Source organism: Miscanthus floridulus, chromosome 5 (genome assembly GCF_019320115.1).
Source record: "Miscanthus floridulus cultivar M001 chromosome 5, ASM1932011v1, whole genome shotgun sequence".
Taxonomy (NCBI): Eukaryota; Viridiplantae; Streptophyta; class Magnoliopsida; order Poales; family Poaceae; genus Miscanthus; species Miscanthus floridulus.
The window spans coordinates 142,891,713-142,914,058 of record NC_089584.1 but is presented as its reverse complement, the minus strand read 5'-3'; the positions used below and the strand labels follow the sequence as shown (position 1 = coordinate 142,914,058).

Here is a 22,346-nt window from a genome sequence, read left to right as displayed (position 1 = left end):
GGATTTGATTCTTCCATCCAGAAGGGAAATTCCGCGGTGCGAGATGGGTAGAGTACATATTTTGACTTTTGACATTGGAAGTACTGACTTCCATCCATAATGGCGTGGACGCCGGACGCGTGCACCAAAGTTGTCAGTGGCAGGCGACCTGTAGCCTGTTCGCTTGCTCGTAAATGATTGTAAATTTTTAGTCAGAAATAGTGTTTTTCTCTTACACCAAATCAGCCAGTAGTAAATAATTTACGATACGATACAAGCTGCTGAACCTGGTAGAACCGGGAATCCGTGAGTTGATCGCAAGAGATTCTCCATCAGGACTACGGATTCAGGAAGTCTCCCCTCTCCATGATTTGACCAGTACCACGAATCCAAGGCAAGCTGCTACCAGCCCGGTGGTCTCGGCTCAAAAGGGGTCCCACTTCCCAGTGATCAACTGGGCAACAACTTACCTGGGGAAGGAAACATTTTTGGCTTCTGACGATAATTTGAATTCAGAATGTTGGGAGTACTTTGCTTGCAAAACAGGGGATACATGATGCTTGCAGACACAGCAAAGGAAAGTACAGGCAGTCACAGCACAGACAGGGCCCGCTTTCCAGAGGGTTAAACGATTTCAAAACACATGCCATACATTCACAATGTTCGACTGCTCTTAAAAGCAACACTGCTGCAGTCAAAATTCTCTCACATACAAGAACTGCTGCAATCAAAATTCTCTCACATAGACACTATTCACATGAACCAGCCAGCAGTACTTCTTTCTCACATAAACGAACCAGCAACGATACTAACCAGCCAACCGAACAGGTCGTTTCGAACAGGTTCAGATCTCACAGTAAATGCGAATGTATCAGTCACGTACTCGGGCCAGCATGTTTCTTCAGGGATCATTGGGCCGTTATACCCGTATTGTGCAAATGGCCAGGCATAGTAAGAGCAGTAACAGATTACAAGAACCAAATGACAGCTCAATGATCCCTGAAGAAACATGCAGTAACAGAGTACATTCATAGACGTTCAATAGCAAATAACAGCTCCACGTAGTATCAGCTTTCAAGAACCAAATGTTTCCATATGCTCATGCTTTCCTGGGGTGGTTTTCGGGACCCCAAAAGTTAGTTCTTCGAGGAACTAGTTTACAGTATGAGAGTGAACAGCGATGACCACTAACACTGTATAAATGATGCTGAACAGATTGACCAGGAGTTATTGTCAAAATTTTCATGATTAAGGCAGTTAATGCTATGAATCAAGTTCTCCGAGTATTCTGGTTGGAAATCAAGCTAAACAACAGCCAGCTGTCAGCCCCTTCTGCTCTGGTTGTTTGCAATGAATATCTCACCTATGCAATGTTGGGTAGGACTCAGCCATGATCAGAACAATAAGTGAAGTCCATCCAGTAAATGACCGTGCACCCTTTCCCTTTCCTTTGTTCTTCTGGTCATAGTTTTCCCAGAAGAACCCTGTTTCATCGTAATTCTGCACGATATTCCTGTAAATGTAAAACCGGAAAGTAGCGTCAGCAATCCATTAGACAAGCTACAGTTCAGCTAATTTATTTGGTTTCAACTCAAGAGAAGAATGAACACACCGGATAAGATTTGATCTTAGCTTGTCATACAATTCCCCTGCCCTGCTGCTATATGGACCATCCTCTACACGAAAGCACAATGTGAGATCATTGTGCCAGCAGAAGGGTTTGCAAAGGGTATAAACTAGGCACTTAAAGAACTTACCATGTGCATAGTGATGTAGTGCGGAAAGAACCATGTAGTTCATGTTTATCCAAATGGCACCTCTCCAATAAGGGGGGTCATGCTCTGTATTACGCTTCATATATATTGAACTGGACCATATATCAATAAATAGTTCAGAACCCGGTTATTGGATGACCAAATAATATAGCTATATAAACCATCGTGAGCTACAGTAATAAGGTATTGGGAGCATGAATGCAGTTTGACAATTCCATCTAGTCATATTGATGCGTTCATAGGGTAGGAAAGCAATAGCATATATGCTCCAGATATCCAAAACTTATGTGGTGTTTTGGGAGAAGGGTTGGGGTGGATGAGGGGGAGGGGAGAATGGACAAAATAATAGACCAATTCATGACCATTTACCTTGTTCTAGAAAGCGATCGAAGGCCATAATCTGTCCATAAAATAGAGGTATTAGATATCAGATTGAGCTGCTTCTCAAGAACCCATGACTCCTGAGTAGCCACATGTGATTACTAATTAGGATGGACATCAGAAAAACCATTTCAGTGATAAACAAGACAGATAGAAGTAAAGAATATACAGGTGGAATAGTCCCCATCATGAATGGGAAGAGGCTGACATAGCCAACATGGGGTACTAACTGCAGCTGAGGGGGTTGTAATGTTTCTCGCAAGAATTCTCGCCTCATAGTATCCTTGTCTTTCACATCAAACCATCTCAATCGAACCTACAAAAATAACCTCACAATCACAGTTTGAGAATAGTGTGTGGAAAACAAAGTACCAAAGGTCAGAGGAAGCACGGTGCTGACCTTTTCAGTATGGTTACCATAATCAAAATAAGCACCAATTTTGTCATCCAAGTGCAACTGTAAAAATGCCAATGATTACATAACTGGATGAAACAAGCAGTAGTCATCGGATTGTTTCGATTTTGGAACTAAACCAATAGTCTCATAAAGGCACAATCGGGGTTCAGAACATGATCAATATATCAACTAGAATAAAACCATGTTTTAAGGCAGAATTTTTTATAAACGTACAATTTTCTAGAAGATTCCATACAGAGGAAATTATTGAGAGGTCCACTCTCAAGAGGAGAGTGGAACAGGTTTATGGTGGAGTCAAGACAGGGCCAAAATACTTGAGAGATCTCCAAAAAAACAATTCCAATATGATACAAAATTCAAGGACTTCCATGTATTTGTGTCTGCGTCTGTACTTTGTTTCACAGAAAAAAAAATCAAGGGATTGACAGCACAGTACCTTGTTAAGTGTTCCAAAATCAGAAAGTTGATTTGACATCTTATAGTAATCCTGCAAAAATTCAACAAAGTTTTTCAAAGAAAAGAGCCAAAGTCAATGATTGAGACAAATCAACTTGAATTAGCAAGTCATGTTCCTACATCCACACTGAACTACCTTCTCAAGAGAACTATCCATTTTAAGAAACTCCGCAATGGAACGGATGCAGTTTGTAGCAAGAAGCATCCAACAACGAAGGTCAACATGGTGTTCTTCATCATTAGGGTGAGATGCACGAGGATAGTCATCCAATCCAGATGTCAAAGTCTGCAAAGTAATTGGGAACATCAGAAGTGCAAAGTGAAGGAACTCTAATATGGCATGACGTGTGCTCAATGAAAAAGCTTTTGATCAATTGATCAGTGCGGAGAACAAGCAACAATGAATTATGTAAAAACCTTTGGGTTCAACTCCCTTCTTGTTATGTTGTCTCTTCCATGCCAATAGAAGGTGCCTTCATATTTACCTATAAAAAAATTATGATAAATAAGCCAAAGGTAGAAGTGTTGACACGACAAGTAGAATCATATATGCAACAGTGGATTTGAGATGTAACAGCTACTTAACTAGCTGAGGACCACAATTACAAAAAGAATAGTTTAGAACCAAATATACTTTTTTCACCGACTTGAGGTGAGAGTATAAAATATGGAGCTACTGGAGATCAGTTCTGCAAATCTGTGTCTACAAAAGGAAGTCTAGGAGATCGACTGGAAAGACTGTCAGCTGTGTCAACAATTAATTTCTGCTCAAGCTTAGGTTCATGTCTTATAAGAAATTGTGCTCACTACAATTATGAATTGAAGCCAGCAGTAACTGAAAGTGAAATTCTGCGACCGAAATATACTCTAAAAATTAATAGCACCTAGTGAAGGCTTCAAAGTCCCAATCGTCTCTCTCTCTCTCTCTCTCTCTCTCTCTCTCTCTCTCTTTTTGCTGTACAACCACAGTTAGCACCTAATAATAGACTGAGCTAGTGCCTCTTGTTAGGCTTTCAACTATCATCTCCATACACCATATAACAGCTTGTCGGTTTATCATGTTTGTGTGTTTCAGAAAATAACCGTGGCAATAGCATTAAAACTCCAACTAGTCAGTATGAGTACAGAAGATGAAAGTGGTAAAAGAAAGCTCACCTGATTGTGTACTGTTGAACCACTGAAACCAAGAATTTAGCCGTATATAAGCCCTTTGAAGGAAACTGGAAACCTTTTCAGCTTCCTCATCTGAAAACTGCTGTGCATGTATACCACTTGCCAAATCTGTGCCGAGACAAAGGGCATATGTCAAATTAATCGAAAGCAAGACTTTATTACAGTTCAATTCAAGACTTCAACTCTACAGACCTTCACATGTTTAACAGACTTTAGGTGCTTGCCAGTCAACAAAACTTCTTAGCATTCAATGCTTATAATTGGATAAGCATACACCAAAACGTTACAAACTAACATATTTTGTAATACTCCCAAGACAGGTCTTCTGTTCCTTGAACACTTTGCCGTGCCCTTTTTCATATATTATGGCATTTGAATATTGGAGAAAGAGGAACAGAAAACTGCAGTTTGTAAATTCATTTTATAGGGTTATGCTTCAACATTTTTCATTTAAAGGCATGCCATGCGGGCAAGTTACACTAAATATCAGAGGAAACAAAGAGTTAGATATCACAAGATACAATAAACACATCATCAACACGAGGAGGAAGAAAGAAAGTAATGGCTTACCACGTATCGCAAGAAATAAAGTTGGAGGGTTTCCATTTGAAGGGTACTGCAGAACAAACTCCTCAGGAACTTTACTGCATGATTGGAAAAGTTGGATTATATAATAAGTGTCGCACTAAACTTATCACTGGTTGTGACAGTAGAAACAACCTTAAAGCTTCAGCTCCTAAGATTTGCTCCCTGGGAATCCATCCATCTGAATTAAGCAGATCTAACCAATGCCCAATGATATCCATAGATATATGCACATCCCACCGCCTGTACATCACCACTGAGGATGTGCGTTAGAGCATACAGCAGAAAACCTTTGTTGAACACTGAGAAAAACTAATAGTTACCAAATGACTAATTGATGGAAGCCCTCATCCCACAGAAATCCCCTTGGAAAGAATGAGCGACTGGGAACAGCTGTATATAACGCAGCAGGCCAATATGGAATATACTTATCCCCATTTTTTTGCTGGCAGAGAAACATAAGCAATAAGTTTTGGTTGTCTGTGAGCTGTGACTTGTAGCTTAGGAATTCAGATGCAACATAACTACAAAACAGTATAAAAATAACACAGCTAATTTTTTTTTAAAAAGTATCCTGAGATAGCAATTTCTCAGAACAAGAGCAGATCACAACATATGTGTTAGAATTAATTACCTCTTAGCTGTAATCTCTTAGTCCTATGCGCCACCTCCAGGCTGGCCAGGCCCTTTGGGCTCTCCCTGCTCTCCTATATATACGTGTAACTCCTCCTGTAATCCCATTAAGCAATCTAAGCCTATTGCCCTTCCTCTATCATGGTATCAGACTAACTTCGATTCCTCTGCTTCCGCTATTCCCGGCGCCCGCCTCGAGCCGCGCCCGCTCCTTCATCTCTCTCTCGCGCGCAGCCTCGAGTCGCGCCCGGAGCCGCCGCGACCCGCGACCCTTCCCTGTCGCCGGCGTGCCCGGAGCTGCCCCCGTCGCCGCGCCTGGTGCCGCCCCAGCCGCGCGCCCATGGCCACTTCGACCTCCGGCGCCTCCGCCGCGGCCACCGCAATCAAGCTTCGTGATGAAGCTCTCGCCGCCGCCCAGAAGCTGGAGGAGGAGGCCGCCTCCCTGCACTCCACCAACACCGAACGCAGCCAGCAGCTTCAGACGGAGGCCGACCTCCTCAAGTCCGCTGCTGCCGTTCAGGATCGCGTTCGTGCCACCGCTGACGCCCTCGAGAAGGAGCGCGCGCAGGCCGACGCCCTGGAACAGCAGGCCGCTGCCCTCCGGGACTGTCTCCGCACGGACTCCCTCCACGACGACGACTCTCAGGAAGGCGACGATCACTCCATCTCCTCCGACGCCGCGACCATCGCTCATCTACACAGCCAGGCTGCTGCTGTCCAGAACATCAAGAACTTGATTCCGATCGTTCCGGACCTCCAGTCCTCCATCTACTCCAGGTGGCGCGGCTACGTCCTCCTCATCCTCGGCTGCTTCGCGTTGAAGGACCACGTCCTCAGTGACGCCTCCCGCTTCAACGATCCAGCGTGGTCCCAGCATGGACTGCGTGGTCGTCTCCTGGATCTTCAACACCATCTCCACCGACCTTCTGGACGTCATCCACGAGCGTGACGGCATCTCCGCTCGGGCAGCGTGGCTCGGCATTGAACAGCAGTTCCTGAAACAATCGCGAGTCACGCGCCATGCTCCTCGACGCTGAGTTCCGCACCCTCTCCCAGGGCGCCCTCTCCATCGATGACTACTGCCGCAAGATGAAGGGCATGGCTGATGCCCTTGCCGATCTTGGTGAGCCCGTCCATGACCGTACTCTGGTGTTGAACATACTGCGAGGACTCAATGAGCGCTTCCAGTTCATGTCGCAGTTCATCACGCGCCAGAAGTCGTTCCCCTCCTTTGCGGACGTCCGCGCCGACCTGCGCCTGGCCGAGCTCAACATGGCACCTCCATCGGCTCTCGTCGTCTCTTCGTCCAGCAAGCCACCTGCATCCCAGCCGGCCTCTGGGTCTGCAACCCCGCGTCCTCAAGAGAACGCCGGGGGGGGCCTCGTCTGGTAGTGGCCGTGGCCGGCAGTCGTCGTGGCGGCCGTGGCCAAGGCGGCTCGAACAGTGGCTCACCAGGTGGTTCCTAGTGGCCCTCCCTCCTCAACCCGTGGGCCGGGTCCATCCACATGTGGCCCGGGTCCACTCCCGGTGGCCCTCGCGGTCCACCTCCCCGCACCGGCCCGCCTCCGTCGCAGCAGCACGCTCTAGTGGCCTGACGTGCCTCCAGCCTACTACCCTTTCGGCTCCTGGGACATACCACCAGGTGCCCACCCAGGCGTCTCATCCTGCCTGGACGCCAGCACCACCTCCGACGCCTCCTGCTTGGTCACCGTGGGATCCCCAGTCCCTCGCCAACGCCTTCAGCACCGTCACCCTCACCCCGCCACCGAACTCCTCGGACTGGGTGATCGACTCGGGTGCTTCGTCTCACATTGCCTCCAACCCTGGTATGATTACCATATCTCCATCCTCCTCTTTTCCTTCCTCCATTGTTGTGGGAAATGGCGCCACTCTCCCGGTTGTTGGCACCGGATACTCCACTCTTCCTAGGCCCTTTCCGTCTCAACAATGTCCTTATAGCTCCTGACATCATTAAAAATCTTCTTTCTGTTCGCAAGTTCACTACTGATAACTTTGTTTCTGTGGAGTTTGACCCTCTTGGTGTCTCTGTGAAGGATCTCCGTACCAGGAACACCCTCCTTCGATGTAACAGCTCAGGGCCTCTCTACACCTTGCAGCTCTCGTCGTCGCCTTCTGATCCTTGTGCTCTTGTGGCCACTCCTCTCCAACTACCTGGCATCGTCGTCTCGGCCACCCCGGCAGGGCTGCCCTTCAGAGTCTCGTCCAGTCATCTTCCATTATCTGCAGCAAGTCTAAAGATGACTCCATCTGCCATGCCTGTCAGCTTGGGCGCCATGTTCGCTTGCCTTTTACTAGTTCCTTGTCTAGAGCACCTAAAAATTTCGATCTGATACATTGTGACCTGTGGACATCCCCTATTGTCAGTGTATCCAGATTTAAATATTATCTCGTTATTCTCGATGATTGCTCTCATTTTCTTTGGACTTTTCCTCTTCGATTAAAGTCCGACACTTTTACTGTCCTCTCCAATTTCTTCACCTCTGTGCACACTCAGTTTGGTTGTACCATCAAATCCGTGCAATGTGACAACGGTCGTGAGTTTGACAACTCTACGTCTCGTGCTTTCTTTCTTGCCAAAGGTGTTTCTCTCCGCATGTCATGCCCTTACACCTCGCAGCAAAATGGCAAAGCCGAACGCATGCTTCGCACCACCAACAATGTCACCCGCACCCTGCTCTTCCAAGCGTCCATGCCCCCCTCCTACTGGGCCGATGCACTTGCTACTGCCACCCACCTCATAAATCGCCTCCCCACCAAAACGCTGAACATGAGCACTCCCTTCTTCGCACTCTATGGCACTCACCCTTCCTATCATGACCTCCGGGCCTTCGGGTGCACCTGCTACCCTAATCTCACCGCTACCACTCCTCACAAACTTGCCCCGCGCTCTTCTTTATGCGTTTTCATTGGCTACTCTCCCGATCACAAGGGTTACAGGTGCCTCAACCTCGCCACAAACCGTGTCATCATCTCTCGCCGTGTTGTTTTCGACGAAACAACGTTCCCTTTCTCACTTCGCCGGCCCTCACCACCTACACACGAACTGGATTTTCTAACTGATGACGATCCTCCGTCAGTCCCTTTTCTCCCTGCAGGTACACCTGGAGTCGCTGCCACCCTGCCAGCGCCTGCACCACTGCGGGGCCCCTCCCAGCCGGTGTCTTCAGTCACTTCGGCGCCGGGACTGGGCACACCGGCATCCAGGTCGCCTCCGCCGGGCTTCACCATACCCAAACCAATGGGCGCCTCGGTGCCACTCCGAGCACGCCAGCGTCCCAGTCTCCTCCACCCGGCTTCACCGCGCCCATGGCGCCCCCTCCACAGGCGCTCGCTGTACAGGCGCCCCCCGGCTTCCTCCTTCAGCAAGCCGCCCGTCGTCCACGTCTACACCCAGCGTGCCCCCGCACCTAGCCCGCCACCTGAGTCCCCCGATGGGGCTCCTCCTCGACGCTCCGGCATGATTCCCTCTCCACCGCGCTACGTCCAGAGTGGTCCTCCACTGCCAACAGGATCCGTCTCCATCCCGCCAATCGCCAACTCTCATGGCATGGCGACCCGCGGGAAGTCCGGATACAGGCAGCCTCGCCTTGCTCTACACACCGAGGCTCTGTCCCCACTGCCACGGTCCTGTCGTGACGCTCTTGCTAATCCGCACTGGCGTCGGGCCATGGAAGAAGAATTTGCTGCCCTCTTAAACAACCACACTCGGGATCTCGTTCCTCGGCCTGCCAAGGCAAATGTGGTCACCGGAAAAATGGATCTTCAAACACAAGTTTCATGCTGATGGCTCCTTGGACAAATACAAGGCTCGTTGGGTGCTCCGTGGGTTCACACAGCGCCCCGGAGTTGATTACGATGAGACTTTCAGTCCCGTCGTCAAGCCCACTACCGTTCGCACCGTCCTCACTCTGGCTCACTCTCGGGATTGGCCCATCCATCAACTTGATGTGAAGAACGCCTTCCTCCACGGGACTTTGTCAGAAACAGTGTATTGCTCTCAACCTACTGGCTTTGCTGATCCTACTCTTCTTGGACACGTCTGCAAGCTCAACAGATCCCTCTACAGCTTAAAGCAGGCACCGCGAGCATGGTACAGCCGGTTTGCCTCTTTTCTGCTCTCACTGGGTTTCACTGAAGCCAAGTCAGACACCTCTCTCTTCATATATCGCCGTGGCACCGCGACAGTCTACTTGCTTCTATATGTGGACGATATTGTCCTTACAGCCTCCTCTGAGCAGCTCCTACACCGTGTGATTGATGCACTGAAGAAGGAATTTGCCATGACTGATCTCGGTCCCCTGCACCACTTTCTCGGCGTGGCAGTTCAGCGACACAGGGATACTCTCTTTCTCTCACAACGTCAGTACACTCTGGACATTCTCACTCGACATGGCATGAGTGACTATAAACCATGCTCTACCCCTGTCGACACTTGTGCCAAAGTGTCTGTTGACGTCGGCCCTTCTGTTGATGATCCTACAGCCTACCGCAGCCTTGTGGGAGCTCTTCAATACCTGACCTTCACCCGGCCTGACATTGCATACGCCGTCCAACAAGTCTGCCTCCACATTCATGATCCCCGGGAAGTTCTTGTTGCTGGTAAGCGGATTCTTCGCTACCTTCAGGGCACTATCGGTCATGGTCTGGTCATTCCCAGATCTGCTCCAACTCAGCTCGTCGTGTACACTGACGCCGACTGGACCGGCTGCCCCGACACCCGCCGTTCCACCTCAGGCTACGCTGTCTTCCTCGGAGGCAGCCTTGTTTCCTGGTCGTCTAAGCGCCAACCCACCGTTTCTCGGTCAAGCGCCGAGGCCGAGTACCGTGTCGTTGCCAACGGTGTCGCTGAAGTCTCCTGGCTGCGGCAGCTTCTACAGGAGCTTCACCATCCTCTAGATTCTGCCTGCCTCGTCTACTGCGACAACGTCAGCGCCATCTACCTCTCCACCAACCCCATTCAGCATCAGCGCACCAAGCACGTGGAAATCGACCTCCACTTCGTCCGGGAACGGGTCGCCATTGGAGCCGTCCGTGTTCTTCATGTTCCCACCACGTCTCAGTTCACCGATGTCTTCACCAAGGGGCTTCCTTCTTCTGTATTTACGGATTTCCGCTCCAGTCTGAACGTTCGCTCTAACAACGTTCCGACTGCGGGGGGGTGTTAGAATTAATTACCTCTTAGCTGTAATCTCTTAGTCCTATGCGCACCTCCAGGCTGGCCAGGCCCTTTGGGCTCTCCCTGCTCTCCTATATATACGTGTAACTCCTCCTGTAATCCCATTAAGCAATCTAAGCCTATTGCCCTTCCTCTATCAATATGAACAAATGAAACTGATGTCAGGTGAAGCTCTAAAACTTACTGTAAAACCTTTCGGAATTGCAACTTTGGATTGCCCATAGAAGTAGCCAACGCCGCCAAGAAGACTTGACAAGGCAGCTCTACCAACAGATAATTCTCTGGAATCAATCTTAATCAAAATGAAAACTACATCAGCATAGGTCAACGACAAAAACTTTAGTCAAGTTTTACTAACTGTCTACAACATTTCTTATCTAACAGCAAAAACAAATTAACGATTAAAATGTTTTCAACTGTAGTAAATTGAAGCACACAAACACTTCACACTGAATGACACTATCATGCACACTGATATATACACAAACAAATACAAGAGCCAATAAAGTAATGAGTAACATCCCTTGGGAAAGAAATATTTTAATTCATTCGTAGGAAACAATAATACAGTGAGAATAAAACAACTTCAGATGCTGCAAAAACAAGATAAAAAAAGTGGAATGTTAAACAAAATGCTCATCCAACAAAGCGCACCTTATTATTTACATTGAAGATTTGATCATATCTCTCTTCAAATTCCTTTTGTTTTGTTTCAAGACGGGTACTCAGCATGGGACCTGACATCATTAGTGAGAAGTGACTAAGACAACAAATATGTTGTGCTTACAATGTTCTTGATTTTCATATTCATCACAAAGACAAGATGTAGATAAAACAGATCCAGAAAATTATGCAAGGATGTAGAACAAGCCAAGAGCCAAGTAGATTTGTTCAAAATGATCAGTGCGTAAAGAATATGGGTGGTGACTTTGCATCCCATGACAATAGAATCAGAAGAATCACATATAGTGTTTGCAGTAAGCACTATGCAGCAGAATCACCTGTTAGCTTGCTAATCCGCTCTTCAATCACTGGAGACTTTGAGGCAGACCCTGACAAGAATACTATGTCTATTTGAGCAGGAGTCTTTATGGAAACCTATCAAATCAAAATAAAGTAAAGTATAAATCATAATGCAATAGCTGACAAGAAACAACAACATAAAGCCTAGACCACAGCAAACATGGATCAGAAGAATTAACAGAGGATACCAGTAACATTTGGTTATATAATTTATAAAGTAGAAAACAATAAAATAAAATAGGTTCTTCGAAGAAACAAAAGAAAACAATAAAATGTATAACGTAGTTCACCAAAAAAAAAAGAGCCTCAATACATCCTCCATGTGTCCAATCCATACATATTACTACTACATAACAGTGAGTATAGCTAATGTGCTAATATATTTCTATTGCTAATGCTTAACTGAAATATGACGTGCCAGTGATCAAAGTTATGGCATGCAACACCTGCTTCTCGACATTATACTGAGGAAACAAGCACATGTTGCGCATCATTTACCATTTACGAAAGTCGAAAGGAAATAAGATGGTGTTAATGACTCTTTCTATCGAAAGGCTGCACACATACATGGGGAATACATAATTATAATGATGGAATAAATTTCCTTGCCCTCTTCCAGTTACCTGATAGACCATTATATTTGAAGAATCCTCAGTAATATCTGGTAGGTTAAGGTTTCCAGTTTGCATTGCCTAGACATAAATCCGTATAAGTAGCTACATTGAAAGGTAATTAATGAAATACAAAATCTTCTGATTTTTCCCAAATACTCACTCCATTCCAAATTGTAAACCATTTTAGCTTTGTTCTAAGTCAAACTTTTCTAATTTGACCAAGTTCATAGAAAAAAATATACAAACATCTACTATGTCAAACTATATTCATTAGATACACCATGAAATATATTTTGATAGTGGATTCATTTGATATTGTAAATATTAATACATTTTCCTATAAACTTGGTCAAAACTAGATAAGTTTGACTTAGGATAAAGTCAAAATGCAAAACAATTTACAATTTGGAGCGGAGGGAGTAATAAGGTAAATGATGAGGAATTTAAAATACATTAGTCGCAACAGCTTGTTGTACTAGGTCACTCAGATTATGCATACTCATTGATTTGAATCCAGCTCTGTGAATTTCCAAATTGTCCTGTGAGAAACAGAGTTGCATATAACCATATGAGAGTTAGTCAAATGGAGTTGCACCAGCATATCCCAGTCGCAAACAATACTGAGGAGTTAACAAGGTCAAAAACTATCAAGACAAGGATACCTCAGATCTCAAGTGCAATTCCCAATCACCAATCTCCTCATGCGACCCAGAAGCCAAAAGAACAGGGCCTTTTGATGAAGGTTCATATGAACCCATAGTGATCTGATTTCCAGTTTCATCAGCAATGTAGAAAAAAAGATGTGTGGTGCTTTCTTGAGCATCACTTAAGCCTGACCTAGAGAAAGTTTAACAACATGGAATAAATTTATTTTGGTTTGGTAACTTTGCACGGTTGCAAGTAAGTAATCACAGGTGATATCCTACTGAGCTGGGATCAGGCAACGAAGAAAACAATTCAGACCTATCATTCTTTCCATCCTCTGTTTAGTAGTTTACAAACTGAGATGTGTTAAAACATCTTTTCTGTAAGATTGAACTGCTCTTTTCTTCAATTTGCAGATAATGAAATTATATTTACCTCTCACTGTTAGCATCCAATCGAACTGCCCAGTCTCCACCATAACCACTGTTCTCTCCTTTCTCTTTCAGAAAACTAGTAGTCAAGAATAGGCCATGATCAACCAGCACTTGACGTCCATAATCCCTACCATTGTGAGCTGTCCACCCAAATGTGCTCAGCTCATCAGAATCTTGGCAAACATGGCGAAGAAAATATTGTCCATTTTTCAAGCCAATCCACATCAGTCCGGCAATTAGAGACAGAGGGGTTCTGAAATAGAGGTAATATTAGCAAGAAATTCTTGAATCCTTGGTTCCAAAGAATTCTCATTGCATAAAGATGGTACTTTCAGCTAAAAAAATAGCATGGCGTATTATTTTAAAAGCCACAGTATAGAAGTAGTTTCATTGTATAAAGATGATTGACTCCACATGAAGGAACAGAGAGACTTCTCAGTGTCTATAAGATTCTAACTTTCATGACAGTATAAGGAAATATCATCAAAACTATTTTATACGAGGAACATGAACTTTCAAATGTAGTCCAAGCAGTAGAGAACTACAGGAAGGGAATAATTTTCAGTAATTAACTTGTTATGAAGGAGAATAGGGAGACTTTGCACAAGTTTAGCACCTTGCACGAATTCCAAGGTACACATTTGGTCTATAAGTGCCCCAATACAAACTTTCCTTGTGGTTACTTTGAAACTGCAATCATTTAGGCATGAACCATCAGAAAGGTAACATGGTTACTAATAAAACCTAAGAATACAAAGAAATGAGAGCCTTTCAATTATGCATCATTCAGAAGGAAAAAAAACTAGATCAAGAGAAAATCAAGTGCATACTAGAAAAAGAAGTACAGATACATATATTAGTGTGCACATCAAAAGCGGTGTTTGGTCCCCAGGTAGCATATTCATACTTCGTGACAAACAAATTTAACTAGCTTCGTGTACCAACATCAGTATAGACTACTGCAGTTTCAACATAACTCTATCATCGTTAAATATGAAGTGATGCACAATTAATAGCTCATGGTGCCAATCTCACCTGATGCTAAATCATAGTCACCACTACTTCACGAATACATAAAGCAACCCTTCCCAAATCAACTAGAGGCCCTGAAACTAGAGTGCGTACTTCTATACTAGCTTTAGTTGTCGTGCAATTTCAACCTTCGGGTTGTAGAGTCTAGACAGCACCACAGAACATAGAACGATCAACAAAAACAACGTGGCAAACAAATGGGCATCACCTGAGGCAGATCCATCATCCTGGGCGCTGACAGCGGGGTTACGGAGCGCATGACCTTTCGCAGTGTCGCCGCGCCCTCCCCTTCCGCCTCCTCCCACCACCCACCAGTATACACCACGAAGGCGACCAACACGAGGGCGAAGGAAGCAAGCACGAAGAGCGCGAGGGTTCGGGGCCTCACGTCCATGAGGCGCAGGGGCCCATGGTCGCCGCGGCCACGGCGCCGCGCCGCTGCGGCCGCGGCTCGGCGTGCGCCCGGCTCCGGCTCCGAGGCCTCAGATGGCCTCCCGCGGCTCCTGGCCGCGGCGGTCGGACGCGGGGTGCTGCTGCCGCCGCCGCCGGTCATAGGAAAACTCTCGCCGTCGATCTCGCCGTTTCTGCTAGGGACGACCACTCAGTCGAGTCGTCACTTGGGGTCTTAGGAGATTGCAGGTGTTTCGATACGTACTTGCCAATTTTCGCCTCCCTTTTGCGGTTGCGCAATATCTGATTTACGCCTTAAGGTCATGCCCAACGAGTAAAGATGGCAACGGGACGGGTGGAGCGTCCGTGGACCCGCACCCGAAACCTAACAACGAAACCCGCGCCGGCCCCGAACTGTGCTTCAGGTGAAAATCCACACCCAACCCCAAACCCGTCGGGTCGGGTTCCCCGCAACCCGAACGGAGATGGTGCTCGTCGACGAGATGAGGCTCTGTTCGTCTGTCGCAGCCTCGTAGGTGCCCTGGAGACTGGGGTCGCCGACTCGCTGCCAGCCGCCGAGGGTCTTCTTGCCACCGGCTGCACAGGCACGTAGGGTATCGCCGCCCGCCAGCTGCGTAGGGGTAGAGACGCCAAGCCCGCTGCCGGCGTCGTGGAGTGCGGCGTGGAGACGGCCGTGGAGTGAGGAGTAGCGAAGAGTCGCGATTCACAAAGGGGAGCAGCGGCGGGACTGGTGCGGGGTGCAGGGGGTCGCGACGGGGGGATGCGACGCGCTCATCGCGCTCAGGTGCAGGGGCGCGCGCGGGGAGGTCGGGGTGCGCGTCAGGGGTGGCGGAGGAATGGGAAGGAGACAGGAGAGTCAGTCGATTGGTTCATTTATACATAGAGTTACAACCTTAGGTGGGCCAGTATGGCAGGTCCTTGACGGGCACCCGTGGGGGGATTCAAAACCCGACCCTGACCCGCCCCATTTCGAGTCCCCGAACCCGAAAACCCGCGGGGCGAGAAGTAGACCCACCCCGCCCCTGGCGGGTCTGAAACCCACGGGTTTCAGGTCCAGACCCGCCCCGTTGCCATCTTTACCAACGAGAGTACACCGTGCCGTCCTTACCATAACTTGACGTTTTGCGTGGTCGTTCATGTCACAGGGAACGGTGATCTTACATACTAGCATTAGCACAGGATTTGATTAGTTGATTGTATAATCTTTTATCTACATCTTCATAGTACAATCTCCACCTATTTGGTTGCTCCCCATACACACTCTATCGTTTTGTTTAGCTCCAACACAAAGGACAACCGATCGTGCTGAGGTGAAGTCAATCCTGTGGATAGCTAAAAAAACCATGAATGATCGCTGTCTTGTTTTGCCTGTTCATGTTGGGAATTCAAGGGCGGTGTTCACATAAAAATGTGGCGATATGATTAACACACAGTAAGCCGGAAGATCTGAGTGGAACGAGACCAGAGATCTGCTTGGCTTCAACACAGAACCAGCCGATTTTGAAAACCCAATGATGTGCCAGTCAATTTGACCTGCAATTGACAAGGAGAGAAAATCTTATCAATAATTTAAGGTGGAACATGTCGGTGTTGCACCAAACAGTTCTAAATGTACGGCTAGATAGCCGATTCAATAAGGCTATCGACTAAATAGCCAATATCCGGTGTATCCATGAAATCTTTAAATCAAGGATTATCGGCTAAAATTAAATAATAATGATATAAATTAAAATAACCAATGCTCGTGGATCATAGCAGATTTTATGATGACTGGTTAATCTAGACAAAAATAAGTACAATACACCCAAATATAAAATCAAAAGATCTTTCCTTAAAATTCCAACATATATGACCAAATGGTCGATTCATGTCATCGATCGATTAGAGAATTCATAATCAGCAAAGAAGCGATATAAGAAAGCATCATCGGCTAAATAGAACATGATCGATATAAAACATCGAGTCGATAAGTTTGATGAAAAGAGGATAACATGCGAACAAATCGACTGTTTAATATAAATGAATCTACAAACAGTTTAAATCTAATATATTATCATCAATAGTGAGTGTCGGTGCAAAAAGTGATCAACACGTAAATATTTGTAGTTTTGTCATACGTTGTAATCGAATGTGGCCTAGCACTCAATGACACAAGGTTTATACTGGTTCAGACAACGTGCCCTACGTCCAGTTTGAGTCGGTCGGTGATTTTATTCCTGAGCCTAAGTGCTCAAAGTTTACAGTGAGGTCACAAACGAGGAGGAGAAAGATGGGGGTACAAGAGGTCCGGTCGGACTCTGGATCTGAAAGGCCGAGAGTGACGGGAACTCCGATATGTGCTAAGTGTTCGAACGTGTGCTCGAGATCCGAACCCAATGGTTCTGTTGTTGTGTGTGTTGAATCGATCTAAGTGAACTGATCCTCCCCTTTTGAGAGAAAGCGCATCCCCTTTTATAGATGAAGGGGTGGCCTTACAAGAGAGAGAGAGAGGTACGTATGCTACCAAATCTTGTTGCTCACGTCGTTGGGTACAAGATGATGGTAGGCGTCCATAATACTAGTTTGTTGTCAGACGCATGTGGGAGGTTTCGTCGTCTTCCTCTGGTATGGCAGACATCAGGTGCCTACCATACTATTGATGCCCAGAGGCATATATGGGGTTTTACCATATTTGCCTAGGTATGGTAAATGCCGGTGTCCGCAACACTGTTGATGCCTAGAGACACGTGGGGGAGCTTTATCGTGTTTGTCTGGTATGAGAGTTGATGGCGTCCACAACACTGTAGGGAAAATGTCAGCGCCCACAACACTGCTTGGGTTCTGACATGCCAGGAAGGTTGCAGGGTACTGTCCTGCAGGTGTACAGGATATGGTCCTTGGTATTACGGTTGACTTGAGTGCCTTCCCTTACTTTCTCCGTCCGCTTCCTAGTCCTTACCGAGCGGGCGTCCCCGGTTGATTGGTCCCAGTCGGCTCTGATTGTGCCAGTCGGAGAAGAGCTGTAAGCAGGATTTTGGTGCATCCCCGGTCGGAGACGCGGATCGGAGTTGGAAGTGGTGTTTGGCCAGGCCTCCGGTCGGAGAGGCCGTCCGAAGGCGGGCCGGAGTCGGAAGCGAGCGCTGTTCCTCTTTAGCGGGGTCTTCTAATTAGACTGACTAGATCGCCCTTTTGGCCCATCGTTTTAGGTATTTGGGCCAGTCCAGGAGTTGAGCGTCGTTCACAACGTCATCTGCTGGGTCAAGCCTTTGCTGGTGAAATTGGTCCACGAGGGACCCCGGGTTTATGAACCCGACAAGAGCCCCTGAGCCCTCGGGCGATTCGGGTAGAATCGTCTGGGAGATTTTTGTTTTAACAGCGGATGCACGCGAGCGCACCCACGGGTGTAGCCCTTGAGCCCCCGGGCGATTCGGGCAGAATCATCTAGGGGGGTTTCGTGTTGCCAGCGGGCATGTGTGCGTGCATTTTAGTTGAGACAGAGTTGTCAACCAAGGTGTTGTGTGCAGCCGAGGCTATTTTTTAGGGATCGGGTGAGACGGAGCTCGCGGATCCTAGCGTCGGGCGCAGCCGAGGGATCGGTCGAGGCAGGACTCATAGACCCATCGTGCGTAGCCGAGGCAGTTGCTTTTAGGGATCAGGCGAGACGAAGCTCATGGATCCTAGCATCAGGCGCAGCCGAGGCAGTTGTTTTTAGGGATTGGGCGAGACGGATCTCGCGGATCCTGGCGTTGGGCGCACGCGTCGGGTGTGTCGTGGGATTAGGCGAGTCAGAGTCAGTGGATCCATACGTTGGGGGATCAGGTGAGTCAGAGTCAGCGGATCCAGGCGCCGAGGGATCGGGCGAGTCGGAGTCATGGTCCCAGGCATAGCCGAGGCGTTTGGATGTCTTGAGCCCCTGAGCCCCATTGGGCTTGGTAGGGGTCAGTTTTTGAGTTTTGTGAGTTACCCCATTCGCGGTTTCTCGCAACCGGAGGGGCTGAGCTAACGTCGTTTGCCTCGATGGCTCAGGCTCGAGTGACAGTGCTCGGTGAGCTCAGCTAACGGGTATGATCGAGTGAAGTCTAGGTCCATCGTTCATGACGGGGTCAGCATAGCCCTCATGTGGCACTCCACTGCTCCTTAACCTACAACCCGACAGATGCCTGGGTCATTCTAGAGACTGACCCAGGGTGGCCCACTGGCCTGCCCTCAATGGAGATTCTATGGGTTTGGCTGAGGTTCGGATCGAACAAGAAGGTTGAGATGACCCTATCTACTTCGGAGTAGACTAGGGCAGGGCTGCTTGGGGCTCATTTGCGTTTTCTCCCCTAGCTTCTATTTGAACGCGAGGTGGCCTCGAGCCCTTTGTGGGCCGACCTTCGAACCCCAGGTCGGTCGTTGCTCATTTTGAATGAGGCAACTGCCGCTTCATGACGCAACATGGAGCGTTGTGATGCATTTTGACTGCATATGCAATGCTTTGGATGTATGGAATGAATTAATGCATGCATGGGTCAATGAATGTTTATATAAAGAAATAGTGGGGGTTGGTAACGTTACCTTGAAGACTCGAGTGACGGGGTTTGAGGAGCTCCTATCGTATATGTCCGATCGGGATCCGCGCTCGTCGTTCGTGATGGAGTCGGCATGGCCCGCATGGGGCGTCCCTCTGCTCCTTACCTGTCTCTCGGTGCTTGCCTAAGCCTGTTCGATCGACTTAGGAGGCCTGTTGGTCTCTCTTGGGCGGAGATCCCGTAGTTGGGCATTTCCAAGTCCCACCTAGGAAGGCGGAGGGCCACCTACACGCAGTGGCGCCTTGTTTCTCACGCCCGGCGTGCGATAGTGGTGGGCTATACCCAGGCCATGTCCTGTCTGACCAGGCGCCGTTCCATTGGACAGGGTGCATCCCATCGGTTAGGGCGTGTCCCATCGTATCCCATCCGCATTGAATGGGGTAAGGAACAGGGTTTTTTGCCCTCGTCGTTTCACCTTTTCCCGATCGCAGTGCCTTTCCCAACTATTGTGCCTCTTTCTTTAAGTAGGGGAAGGGAGAGGGCTTTCGCCCTGTTCCTTTGCCTATTCCTTATCTATGGTCTCTTCTTTTTCTTCCTTCTTGCCAAGAGCATTTGAGTGACGCGACGGTTCCTAGGAGAGAAAAGGGGAGAGCGGGGGTGAGGAGAAAAAACTCATAGATCCATCTACGAACCTGAAGTGAAATGTCGAGCTGGAGGTCATCCATCATGAGGGAGTCGGTGCTGGTTGCCTTCGCCGAGAAGGGGTTCCTGCTGCCGAAGGAGGTGGCGCACTGGAGGGCTCCCGGGAGGGAGGATTTCCTGCAACCTCGGGCCAGCGAGGTTGTTTCCTTCCTTGCCTTCCATGAGTGTGGGTTAGGATACCTCGTGCACTGGTTCTTGCATAGGCTCCTCAATGAGTGGGGTTTGGAGCTATAGCACCTCAATCCGAGTGGGGTGCTGCATATCGCCGACTTCGTCACCGTGTGCGAGGCCTTCCTCAGGATGGAGCCACACGTGGACTTCTTCCGGTGGATGTTCTCTAGGCGAGCTTTGTCAGAGGGGAAGCCACCCATGATCACGCCAATGGGGGGCTTCGCGCTGTAGAAGAAACCGAGCACGGGGGGCTAGTACCCCGTGTATACCCCCTGCAATTCCAATCGGGGTGGCACGGGGAATGGTTCTACATCAGGAACCCAGCGGAGATGTCGTTCCCTCCTTTCACCAGTAGAAGAAGAAGGTGGAGATCATCGAGGCAGAGCTCCAGAAGCTCGTGCGGCGCGGCCTTGAGGGGGTGCGGGTGTTCCACACCCTGTTCCGCCATCGGGTTGCTCCGTTGGCGGAGAGGAAGCGGCCGATGTGGAAGTACAACGGCCCGACAGACCCCAACTGTGCGTTGCCGGAGGAGCTACCGAACGATGAGATCTAGAGTCGCCTCGACCGGGTGCTGCAGCTGAGGCCTAAAGAGAACCTCGATAGAAAGCCTAGACCTCTCAACTCCACGACAGTGTCCAAACTGGTATGCTCCTCTCTCTCTCTCTACTCTATGTTCTTTTCTCCTTTGCTTTCCAGTTTTTTATTTTGAGTCGCTTGTTCTATAGGGACTTGGGGTTTACAAGTCCCGGCCACACCTTCCGAAGGGACCAGAGGGTGTAGCTCGGTAGGCTGCCCAGAAGGAGGCGGTAGATGCCAAGAAGAATAAGAAAGCCGAGGATGCTCGGCAGAAGTATGAGAAGGAGAAGGAGATTACCCGATGCAGTGCGGGTCAGGGAAAATAGGAGCGACTGTCGAGTCAGAGCTTGAGTCAAAGGACCCCACAGAGGTGGGTGATGACATGATCTTCTCCGAGGAGGAGGAAAGCTGAGAGGTTGTTGCGACCTTAGCGTAGCATTGCGATCCTGTGGCCATGTCCACTGGCGATGAGCAGGAGGGAGAGAGGTGCGGCGATGTTCCCATGCCAAGGAAGCATGCTGTGAGCATGGACACCGTTGGCGAACGGGAGGCAAAGCGAACGCGGTCACCGTGCCCTTCGACGGTGTTCGCCGGCCTCGTCCCCGCCTGCTGTGGACACGGCAAGACAAGCTCGGCGGTCGGAGGAGTAGGCTCACACCCATGCGTCATTGGGGCTAGTGCTAGTGTGCAACCCGCAATAGGAGGATGCCCTGCCATCTGCTCTAGTCGACGTGCCCCTAAGCCAAAGGTCATGGTGATTCATAGGCTAAGCAGGAGCCAGGTTGGGTCAACTCCCTCGGTTGAAGCGAGGGGGCGTGGGTCGTGGCCTAGGAGCGGTCCTCGCCCCATGGGCCCATTGACATCGGGTCAGGGCTTTAGAGTCGTACTGCTTACATCCTGGTATGCCTTTCTTTGTTTCTTTTCGATCTTGATGTTGAGTTTTTTTGGAGTATGACTGACCTGTACTTTTTTGATAGCGGCCGGATACTAACGGGGCTGAACATCGCCCCAACTCCCGTGTATGAGGTTTAAAGGCCCACCTTGCAGTGCGTCATAGTGATTGGCGGGGAGAGTAGGGTCGTGGCGGTGGATCCTTCCCTTCTAGGGGCGGCGCCCCTCGGATCGGCCGCTAGTACGGCGGCAGCGGTGACGTCGGTGTTGGCGGTAATCCTAGTGGTGACGGCGGAGGCCACATTGGAGGTAACCCTTGCGGCTCCTCCACCGGCTATGGCAGAATAGGAGAGGGAGATCGGGTTCCCTGCCTCACTGGGCAGACGGTCGCACGGCTCACCCTCCCAGTCGAAGTTGAAGGTGTCGAGGGGAGATGCGGCCGGGCTGGAGCCAAAACGTCTACCAACGACTCATGAAATTGTGGTGGTGGAGATCCCCTCCGTTGCCAAAGCAGACGACGAGGTGGAGCCACCGGTGCTGTCGTGGGAGCTGGCGGTGGTCCGGTCGGAGGCTGGGCCCTCTAGTAGGCTAGAGGAGACTGACCTGGTGTGGCCTTGCCCCGAGGACCCAACAAAGGTTCGGTTGTCCTTCGGGATTCACAGGAGTGTTAGCTCTAGGACATCCTTAGGGGAGAGGATTTGCCATGGAGTCTGATCTCGCCAAGCTATCGAAGAAGCTTGAGGAGGCCTAAGAGCAAGTT

The 22,346-nt window shown here is 48.8% G+C and overlaps 1 protein-coding gene and 1 pseudogene across 5 annotated transcripts; one reads left to right on the top strand and one right to left on the bottom strand.

Moving 5' to 3' along the window:
* Positions 1-546: 546 nt before the first annotated feature.
* Positions 547-15,007, bottom strand: LOC136451029 (mannosyl-oligosaccharide glucosidase GCS1-like). Of its 5 annotated transcripts, XM_066451763.1 has the most exons (22): positions 14,554-15,007; positions 13,930-14,003; positions 13,315-13,566; positions 12,897-13,071; positions 12,687-12,773; positions 12,244-12,312; positions 11,599-11,695; positions 11,252-11,334; positions 10,782-10,889; positions 5,091-5,212; positions 4,903-5,010; positions 4,753-4,826; positions 4,165-4,290; positions 3,427-3,494; positions 3,146-3,295; positions 2,990-3,040; positions 2,536-2,592; positions 2,305-2,451; positions 2,124-2,215; positions 1,737-1,846; positions 1,592-1,655; positions 547-1,492 (listed from the first exon to the last, which is right to left on the bottom strand). In XM_066451763.1, the coding sequence occupies exons 1-22, from the start codon at positions 14,896-14,898 to the stop codon at positions 1,339-1,341; spliced, it is 2,613 nt and encodes an 870-aa protein (XP_066307860.1). In that variant the 5' UTR covers positions 14,899-15,007; the 3' UTR covers positions 547-1,338. The 5 variants fall into 5 exon arrangements, 3 of the variants coding, with proteins under 3 accessions (XP_066307860.1, XP_066307859.1, XP_066307861.1); XM_066451762.1 differs by having other exon boundaries at positions 1,592-1,846; XM_066451764.1 differs by lacking the exon at positions 13,930-14,003 and having other exon boundaries at positions 14,554-14,690.
* Positions 5,734-6,801, top strand: LOC136451031 (uncharacterized; annotated as a pseudogene).
* Positions 15,008-22,346: the final 7,339 nt, after the last annotated feature.

What these genes read in the sequence shown, in the direction of transcription:
- LOC136451029 (XM_066451762.1), bottom strand. Translation starts at nt 14,898, where the DNA reads ATGACCGGCGGCGGCGGCAGCAGCACCCCGCGTCCGACCGCCGCGGCC. An exon ending in TCTTCAATGTAAATAATAAG is followed by an intron (nt 10,890 to 11,251) that starts GTGCGCTTTGTT and finishes ATTTTGATTAAG; the next exon opens with ATTGATTCCAGAGAATTATC. An exon ending in TTAGGAGCTGAAGCTTTAAG is followed by an intron (nt 4,827 to 4,902) that starts GTTGTTTCTACT and finishes CCAATCATGCAG; the next exon opens with TAAAGTTCCTGAGGAGTTTG.